The sequence below is a fragment of the Colobus angolensis genome, unplaced genomic scaffold (genome assembly GCF_000951035.1).
Source record: "Colobus angolensis palliatus isolate OR3802 unplaced genomic scaffold, Cang.pa_1.0 Scaffold286, whole genome shotgun sequence".
Taxonomy (NCBI): domain Eukaryota; kingdom Metazoa; phylum Chordata; class Mammalia; order Primates; family Cercopithecidae; genus Colobus; species Colobus angolensis.
In genome coordinates, this window is record NW_012116110.1 from 3,595,699 (window position 1) to 3,606,012 (window position 10,314).

General features: G+C 39.8%; 1 protein-coding gene across 1 annotated transcript in view; it reads right to left on the minus strand.

Annotated features, from left to right (window-relative positions):
• The window catches only part of LOC105516647 (chromosome unknown open reading frame, human C9orf57), a 17,611-nt gene extending 7,927 nt beyond the window's left edge, over positions 1-9,684 (minus strand). Inside the window, exons 1-3 of the mRNA XM_011948912.1 lie at positions 9,673-9,684; positions 9,505-9,566; positions 3,243-3,292 (exon numbers count right to left, since the gene is read on the minus strand). Coding sequence (XP_011804302.1) covers positions 3,243-3,292; positions 9,505-9,566; positions 9,673-9,684 — 124 coding nt within the window. The remainder of the gene's footprint in view (positions 1-3,242; positions 3,293-9,504; positions 9,567-9,672) is intronic.
• Between the last annotated feature and the right edge of the window lie 630 nt (positions 9,685-10,314).

Consider the following 10,314-nt stretch of genomic DNA (forward strand, 5'->3'; position numbering starts at 1 on the left):
CCGTCTCAAAAAAAAAAAAAAAATTAAAAAAAAAAAAAATGCTTCAGGTTAAATGTAAAATGAATTATTTCCTTAAGTGGTTAATTCTGAAGTGTGCTATTCTCTTTATTTATTAGCTGAGAAAGATCTATTACATACATAATTATTTTAATGCATACTATAATTCATATATATGTGTGTGTGTGTATATATATATATATATTGCAGGGGGTGGGGAGGAGATGGAGCCTCACTCTGTTGCCCAGGCTGGACTACAGTGGCGCAATTTCTGCTGTCTGAAACCTCTGCCTCATGGGTTCAAGAGATTCTCCTGTCTCAGCCTCCTGAGTAGCTAGGATTACAGGCACATGCCACCATTCCTGGCTAATTTTTGTATTTTTTAGTAGAGATGGGGTTTCACCATGTTGGCCAGGCTGGTCTTGAACTCCTGATCTCAGGTGATCCACTCCCCTTGGCCCTCCCAAAGCGTTGAGATTACAGACATGAGCCACTGCACCCAGCCTATAATTCATATATACATATATTTAAACATATAAATCATGATGATGTGATCCTTTAAAATAACCACCCCTTACTTCATGGGCAGTCCTGCAAACCAGGTAAGTACCAATAACAAAATTTCTCTTTATGCTGAATTTTCTTCTTTTGCCCATACCTCTTTCTTGTGTCCAGCAAAATTAATGCAACCCCTGAATTATTTTCTTATGACATCCAAGACACAAGATGTTTTCTTATGATTTTTCATCTACACATATGCTTCCTTCCACATTCTTTATAGGAGAACAGTATGATGACTTCAAATGCAGCAGAGACCTAAGCTGTACAATTTGAATTTCTTGCTGCCCTCTTTGCAAGGGGTAATCAGAACTCTATTGTGCACTATATATATATATATATATTTTTGAGACGGAGTCTCACTCTGTGGCCCAGGCTAGAGTGCAGTGGCCGGATCTCAGCTCACTGCAAGCTCTGCCTCCCGGGTTTACACCATTCTCCTGCCTCAGCCTCCCGAGTAGCTGGGACTACAGGCGCCCGCCACCTCGCCCGGCTAGATTTTTGTATTTTTTTTTAGTAGAGACGGGGTTTCACCGTGTTAGCCAGGATGGTCTCCGTCTCCTGACCTCGTGATCCGCCCGTCCCTCGGCCTCCCAAAGTGCTGGGATTACAGGCTTGAGCCACCGCGCCCGGCCTGTGCACTATATTTAGTAATGAGGGTAGTGTGGGAAGCAGAGGCCAGAGACTGGTGGTTTTGTGTTCCAGATGTGGTGTGTTTAAGTTGCATAGAGTTTTTCAAAAATTGTGTTAATTGTCAATATTTAAAAATCGGGAGAGTTCTCCTAAGAATCTGAGTTTCTGGCTTCTCCTAAAGAATCAGGAGATTTGGCAATCTTGGGCTCTGCTTTCTCTGTGGCAGCAAACATCTGCAGCTGCATACCCGCTGCCCTTCCTTAGAAGAGCCTTTCCTCTTGTGTAGCTAGCTGGCTTCCCTCATTTATATTAGGTGGCCAGAAACTTTATGAATGTGAGTTGGTGACCCCAGTATTTGATATCAAGTCTCCAAGTCTCAATACATATGCTCCTCCCCTTATGATGGAGTTATGTCCAGATACACTTGAAAATATCTTTTTTTTTTTTTTTTTTGAGACGGAGTCTCGCACTGTCGCTCAGGCTGGAGTGCATTGATGTGATCTGCAAGCTCCGCCTGCCAGGTTCACACCATTCTCCTGCCTCAGCCTCCTGAGTAGCTGGGACTACAGGCGCCTGCCACAATGCCTGGCTTTTTTTTTTTTGTATTTTTAGTAGATATGGGGTTTCATTGTGTTAGCCAGAATAGTCTTGATCTCCTGACCTCGTGATCCACCTGCCTTGGCCTCTCAAAGTGCTGGGATTACAGCCGTGAGCCACCGTGCCCGGCCTTGAAAATATCTTGTCAAAAATGCATTTAATACACCTAACCTGCCAAATGTCACAGCCCACCTTAAACATGCCACTGAAATTGGTACACACTTGGGCAAAATCATTGAATAAAAATCCTATTTTATAATAAAGTGTTGAATATCTCATGTAATTTATTGAATACTGTACTGAAAGTGAAAAGCAGAATGATTGTATAGGCACTTGAAGTATGATTTCTATTTAGTGCATATCACTTTTGCACCATCATAAAGTTGAAAAACTGTAAGTGTGGAACCATCATAAGTCATATTTGAATTGTATTTATTTCTGGGATGCCCTGTAGATTCTTCCTACTGGTGTGGTCTCTAGACAACAGCATCAGCATCACTTGAGAGCTTGTTGGAAATGTAGAATCTCAGGTCTCACATCGCACCTACTGCATCAGACACATTTTAACAAGATCCCAGGTGACTCGTATGCACGTTAAATTTGTAAAGCACTGGTGTAGAAGCCACCCTATCTTCCTCCTTCCTCTGCCACCCTCTCACTCTAAGAGACTGCTCTGTCAACTTCTGGGCGCCATGTAGAGCATCTGTGTTCATTACCATCTCACCACCTCATTGAGGGAGAATCCCCATGATGGCACTTGCACATGTCTGTCTGGAGATGTCACCATTATGAACATCTACCTAGTTTGAAAGGCCTTAAGAATTCTCTAAAAGGAATTTGAAAACTCCCTGTTATCTCCTTATGTGGTTCCTCTCTATATGGAGGAATGTGAGAATTGGTGGAAAAGAGCACTTATAAAAGGGAAAGTGCTAGCAGGCCCCTATCTACGCTTCTTTTGTTATGATTAATTCACTTACTTTGCCCTGCTTGTAAGGGCTTCTGGACCAGTTTGGTTAGTTCTAGCTTAGTGATATTAATAGCAGTATGTGGTCCACCACCTCTCAGCTCAATTTCCTCACCTATAAAATGAGAAATAACAGCACCTAACTTAAAGAGCATGAGAATTAAATGAATTATTAATAATACTAATGAACTGTTTAGAACAGAACCTGAATGTATAAGTGCTCAATAAATGTGAGCTCTTATTATTAATCAAGTGCTTACTCAGGCCATGTTATAAGCGCCCAGAGATTGAATCCAGAGGTTAGCAGGAAGAATCTGTTGGGGTCAGAAGGTTGGTTACCAAGAGTACGTTTGGAGGAAAGAGCAAGAGAAGGAGGCTTCTACTGCAGTACTTTTCAGATTCCCTTATTTAAGGTCACTCTCCACTTAGTCATATGGCAATTCTACAATTTCTTAATCATTTTCTTTTAACTTATGCTTTCCTAACGACTTACCACCTAAGAGGCAGAATAAGATAACACCAGCAAAGACAATCCTTCTCATTCTGATTTCCAAGGCAAAAAGGAGATGAAAGGAAAGACACGTCCCACTGTTAAATCTTTTCTGGGGAAGCAATAAAGTTACACATTTATGTTAGCTATTTTAAAAAGGGAAAGGACTGGTTAAGTTTTATTAATTTCATTAAAACAATATAAATAAGTTTATTTTGTGAAGGAGGAAAAATAAGGTTCCTGTCTTTATAAAAAATTCACCATATGACTGGGCGAAGTGGCTCACGCCTGTAATCCCAACCCTTTGGGAGGCCAAGGCGGGTGGATCGCCTGAGGTCAGGAGTTCAAGACCAGCCTGCCCAACATGGTGAAGCCCTGTCTCTACTAAAAATACAAAAATTAGCCAGGTGTGGTGGTGGGTGCCTGTAATCCCAGCTACTTGGGAGGCTGAGGCACAAGAATCGCTTGAACCCAGGATGCGAAGGTTGCAGTGAGCCGAGATCAGGCCACTGTACTCCAGCCTGGGGGACACAGTGAGACTGTTTAAAAAAAAAAAAAAAAAAGCCATAAAACTTCTAGTTCCAGAACATTTTAAGTTATCTTATTACCAAATATCACCTTCTCTCTTCACTTTTTCCTCAGAATTATAATGATTTCATACAAAAATATGAAGTGAAATAGATGGTGTTTCTAGAATAATATCCTGTTAGAAATCCTTTTAACTATTGGCCAAAAGGAAAATACATGTATTCATTAATGCTTCTTTATGAATTATTATTATTATTATTTTTGAGACGGAGTCTCACTTTATTGCCAGACTGGAGTGCAATGGCGTGATTGCGGCACACTGCAACTTTGGCCTCCCAGGTTCAAGTGATTCTCCTGCCTCAGCCTCCCGAGTAGGTGGGATTACAGGAGCGTGCCACAATGCCCAGCTAATTTTTGTATTTCTAATAGAGACGGGGTTTCACCATGTTGGCCAGGATGGTCTTGATCTCCTGACCTCGTGATCTGCCCACTGTGGCCTCCCAAAGTGCTAGGATTACAGGTGTGAGCCACCGTGCCCGGCCTATCAATTATTAATAATACTTTCACTGCAAAAGACCATATTTATGAGGGAAAAGCATGTGATAGTTAACGATAGTTAATACTTATTAAAATGAAGGGAAGAAATTGTAAGATTGAGTAAAGTATAGTATTTCAGTTATTTATGACCTACCTATCTTTTTCATTAAGGTACTATGGAAATTTTCCTGGGTCTGACTGAACTTCCTTAAAAGGATGAAAACAAGTACGATTTCTGATGTGATGAAGTCTGTTGCAACGGAAAGCAACACTCTGATCCACTAGATTCCAAACGGTTTAAACAGTAAAAATTGACCGAGTAAATGCAAATATTTTTTCACTTGAACACTCTGATCTGTTTGGAACTTAATTTCCTTACTCATGAAACTAATATAATAAGGCTAAGTTGGTCAGTAGTTAAACTAACTGTAAATTTGGCTAAAGATTTCTATGTTCACTATGCAAAGATTAGGTAATTCAGAAATAGCCTTGTGGGCATACTATCTATTTATTATGTGAAGTACTTGGTTTTGATTTTTAAAAAAATACCATATAGTCTTTAAAGCAGAACTTAGTGCATTTAGAAAGCAATTTGAATTTTTCAAAAAGGTTAATTTCCAAATTAATATATAGTTCCAAATTAATATACATTATTTTTGAAAAAAATTAAAGTATTAAGAATGTTAAAATCTCGTTTGATCATGTTCCCGTCAAACCTAGTGTCTCCTCCAAATGTATCCACATTATCAATATGTTGGGTATCTTTTAAAAAAAAAAAATAGTCATTTCCTAAAGTTTATTCAAGGGCACTTTTTCTTCTGTGCATTTTCATCATAACACTCATAACATAGGGTTATGTGTAATAATATTTTCTCTTTTACTTTTGGAAAAATAATACTCTACATATTATTCCCCCATTATATTTCATTCAAAAATATGTTTAAAATCTTCCTATGTCAGTCTTTCAAACTTTCATTATTTTTTATTGCTATATAATATTTTCTGGTACTGATACACCATATTATCCACTTGCTGGTTGATGAGCACAGGCATTCTCTTTTTACAAATGACGAACAATGCTATAATGTGTGTATATGGACGTGGGCACATATGCAAATTGTTTCTCTAAGACAGATCCTGAAAATTGGGATTGCTTGTCCCAAGGCCTATCAAATTCCCCCTGAAAGTAGCTATAGAAATTTTGCCATTCACTGGCCGGGCACGGTGGCTCACGCCTGTAATCCCAGCACTTTGGGAGGCCAAGGCAGGCAGATCACGAGCTCAGGAGTTCAAGACCAGCCTGGCTAACACGGTGAAACCCCCTCTCCACTAAAAATACAAAAAAATTAGCCGGCGTGGTGGCCGGCGCCTGTAATCCCAGCTACTCGGGAGGCTGAGGCAGGAGAATCACTTGAAACCGGAAGGCAGAGGTTGCAGTGAGCAGAGATTGTACCACTGCCCTCCAGCCTGGGCAACAAGAGCAAAACCCCGTCTCAAAAACAAAGAAATTTTTCCACCCACCAGCAGAGTATGAATACTTCCTCCCATGTCCTCATTAATATTGAATCAAAGATCTGCAAAATAATGGTTATTAATAGCGAAAAGTCTAAATTAACATTATATTTTGCCTAGCAAGCTGCAGCGATGAAGAAATAGATGCATTATTGACAAAGGGTGTTCTCAAATACTCACTTTTAGTTGAAGGGTGGAGAAATGTAAATGAGTGTGTGTGTGTATGTGTATTAATACATATGTTAGTACCTATACTCAAATATACGTACATACATACATAATTTATATCACCCCATAGCTATAGCTTTGTAGCCTGTTCTTTTTAAAACTTAACTTCATATTTTGAGTACTTATTTTGTCATTAAATATTTCTTTCTTTTCTTTTTTGAGACGGAGTTTCGCTCTTGTTGCCCAGGCTGGAGTGCAATGGTGCGATCTCGGCTCACCGCAACCTCTGCCTCCCAGGTTAAAGCGATTCTCCTGCAACCTCACCCGGCCAAGAACATATTTTTAAAGCTCCTGTAATATTCAACCATATAGAGTTACTGTAATTTATTTAATCATCCCCTCATGTTTGGGGATCTTTCATTATAATTTTATTTGTGTTTCAAATTTTCTTTAGGGTAAGTTCATAGAAACGAAATTATCAGAACAAAAACATAAACCTTTTCTATAAGTTGGCCGGGTGCAGTGGCTCACGCTTGTAATCCCAGCACTTTGGGAGGCTGAGGCAGGCGGGTCACCTGAGGTCGGGAGTTTGAGACCAGCCTGACCAACATGGAGAAACCCCATCTTTACTAAAAATAAAAAATTAGCTGGGCATAGTGGTGCATGCCTGTAATCCCAGCTACTCAGGAGGCTGAGGCAGGAGAATTGTTTGAACCCGGGAGGTAGGGGTTGTGGTGAGCTAAGGTCACGCCATTGCACTGCAGCCTGGGCAATGAGAGTGAAACTCCGTCTCAAAACAAAACAAAGCACTTTTATATAAGCCTTTTGATACACATTGGAAAATAGTTTTCCAGAAAGATAATACCAATTTAGAGCTACAGTGTGGCATATTCATCTTCAAATTCATGACTAGACCATAATAACCCCTCAATTAATGCTACTTTTGCTTCCATTCCTTCTTGAGATTTTCCTCTTGTTTAAATGTCTTCATTACAAGTTTTTCTTTGGCTCTAATGTCCCACTATTAAAAATTTATTTTCTTGAATGAAGGTGACATTATCTGATTAGTCGATCAGCAAACATAATTAATGTTCATACAAATATAAAGTCGTAGGTATTAATGGGGATGATATTTTTCATGATATATATTATCTGTTTTTCCTTTCCTTTAGTGAAAATTGTTTTTCTGACACCTCCTAATTGATATCTGTAGGAAATAGGTTTTGGTAAAAACAAAGCAATCAATATGGAATATGGATCCCTGAAAGTGGCCACTGGTATCTTGGAGTTGTGGGTGGGCATTTTCATCTGAGATGCTCCAGCAAAGCTACCTGGATACAAAATAGTAATACTCAAGTCAATAGCAGTATTTACTGTATGATTCCATTGAATGTATGAAGTTCAAGAAAGGTGACACTTATGTGTAGTGATTAAAGATGGAGTAGTGGTTATCTCTGAGCAGGACTGACATGAGAAGGGGCATGAGAAAGCCTTCTGGGCTGATGAAAATGTCTTATATTTGATCTGGGAGGTGAGCACATGTGTTTTTGCAAATATAAAGTGTTATTGAGCTGCATGCACATCTTAGATTTGGACATTTTACAGAGTAATGCCTTCAGGGGTGTATTTGTTTTCATTTCCCTCCTCATTAGTGATAAATCAGTGGAAAAATATTGCAAGCATCTCTCTGTATGAGTTAGGAATTTACTGAATGGTGTTAAGCACAGGAGTGACATTATTTATTAAAAAAAAATTTATTCTCTGCTATGTTCCAGACAGGCTGATTTCTTTCTTTCCTTTTCTTTCTCTCTTTCTCTTTCTCTCTTTCTTTCTTTCTTTCTTTATTTCTTTCTGCCTGCCTTTCTTTTCTTTCCTTCCCTTCCCTCCCTCCCTCCCTCTCTCTTTCTTTTTCTTTCTTTCTTTCTCTTTCTTTTTCTTTCTTTCTTTCTTTCGTTCTTTCTTTCTTTCTTTCCTTTCTTTTCTTTCTTTTTCTTTCTTTCTTTCTTTTGTTCTTTCTTTCTTCTTTCTTTCCTTTCTTTTCTTTCCTTTTCTTTCTCTTTCTTTTTTTCTTTCTTTCCTTTGTCTCTCTCTTTCTTCCTCTCCTCTCCTCTCCTCTCCTCTCCTCTCCTTTCTTCTTTTCATGGAGTTTCACCCTTGTTGCCCAGACTGTAGTGCAGTGGCATGATCTCAGCCCACTGCAACCTCTGCCTCACGGGTTTAGGCGATTCTCCTGCCTCAGCCTCCCAAGTAGCTGGGATTACAGGCATGCGCTACCATGCCTGGCTAATTTTGTATTTTTAGTAGAGATGGGATTTCACTAGGCTGATCTCAAACTCCTGACCTCAAGTGATCTACCCACTTCAGCCTCCTAAAGTGCTAGGGTTACAGGCATGAACCGCTGCACCCAGCCAATTTCACTTTTTTTTTTTTTTTTTTAAAGAAAATAGTTCTGCTAGAAAAGTGAATGTTAGGGTGGCACAAATGAAAAAGGATGCAGGGGAAAAGGTAGGTGATGCATGAAGGGATAACAAGAAGGAAACAGGTGAGAGGAATGCTGAGGGCTCAATGTTCAACATCTTAACTCTACTGGTCTGGGTTTGAGGGAAAAGCTTAGTCTTAATCTTCTCCACCTTTAGTACTCCACTTAACACCCTTTAAAGGAATGATCTTTTTATATTCTCTCTCACCAGACCGTTAGTTCCCCGAGTGAAGAGATGCTATCTTGGTATCTCCAGCTTCCAACCGGGTGCTTGGCACAGAATAGGGGTTTGGTAAGTGTTTTCCAAATGAATGGGATATGTTTGATGGGAAGAAGATAAGGTGAAGGAATTCCTGGGTAGAGAATCTGTGAGAAGGATAAGTGACACTGGGTGACAAGGATGGATGTGAGGTTGGATGGGGTGCCCTTGGGCTGGTGCGGGCTTTGGTTCCAAGTGGTGTTTAAGACCTGAAGGGATGAGCTGGCTTCAGTTTTTTCTAAAGATTGCTGAATTGTTTTGCTGCCTCTTAAGATGCTTCTCTTTTGGCGGTAGGAAGAAAGAATTAGCTGGTGTCTAGGATGTAACCTTCCCATTGAAATCCTAGAATCCAAGTCAGCGAGGAGTTCAGAGTCAAATTTAAAGTTGGACAGACTGGGGCAACTTGGGAGAGTCTCTCCAGACAAAGCAGGACACAGTTGTCTGCTTTCCTGGGTGGTCACCTTTGTGGTAACACAAAGAACCCTTGTGATCTTAACTTACTCCATCATCCTGGGCTTCAGTGTACTCATTTCTATAATGAAGGTACTGGAATATAGTATTCTGTGGTTCCACTAACTCATAAAGAAGGCAGCTCTTTCCGTTTTATTCCACCAGTTTTTAGTGAGCAGAATGAGATAGTCTAAAATCACAGTGTAGGTAAGAACTCCTTCATAGCAAGAAATGTCATTTTTAGTCAACAGACTTTAAGTTCTCATTCACAAGTCAGAGTGTATTTGCAGATATATGTACTGGTGCCTGTCGCAGTGGACACACAGACGCACGCATTGCAGAACACCACCAGTGAGTCACATTTTGGATGCTTGCCCCGGTATTCTGGTAGATACTGTGATGACAAAAAACATGAAGAACATAATTTGAATTTTGTGCTGGGGAGGGTAAAAGCAGACTTCAAAAGCACTATAATACTTACTGCAAGAGGAGCGACTTACCTGTGGAGTCATTGTCATCCTAGTCTCTGTTGATTAATAATGAATTATATTGCTTTAAAGCTGGAAAACATTGCCAGCAACCGGCTTGCATCTAGACCTGGCAAATTTTTTTCTTTTCCAGTTTTGGTGTAAAAGTCTACCATGTCTTATGACTTTAATTTGTCTAGCTTAGATAGAAGTCCCCAGTTTATCATTTCTCATTCCTAATCCTTCGAGATGTTTTGAATTTAAAAATGTTGCATTGACAGGTAAGTTTGGAAACAAGCTATATATGATATTCTCTAATGAAAAACTTAAATGTGCTTTGGAATATTAAAAAATTCTGAGAATTACTGAGGTAAAGAAACTTGGTTTAAACCTGATCTGCCTTTCCTGAATTTACTTGAACAGCTGGTTATTTTTTTTTCCCTTCAACCTCCCCCTCTCCTTCTTTTTCTTTTTTGAGACGGAGTCTTGCTCTGTGGCCCAGGCTGGAGTGTAGTGACACAGTCTGGGCTCACTGCAACCTCTGCCTCCCAGGTTCAAGTGATTCTTGTGCCTCAGCCTCCTGAGTAGCTGGGATTACAGGAGTGCACCACCACCCCTGGCTAATTTTTGTATATTTAGTAGAGACAGGGTTTTGCCATGTTGGCCAAGCTGCTC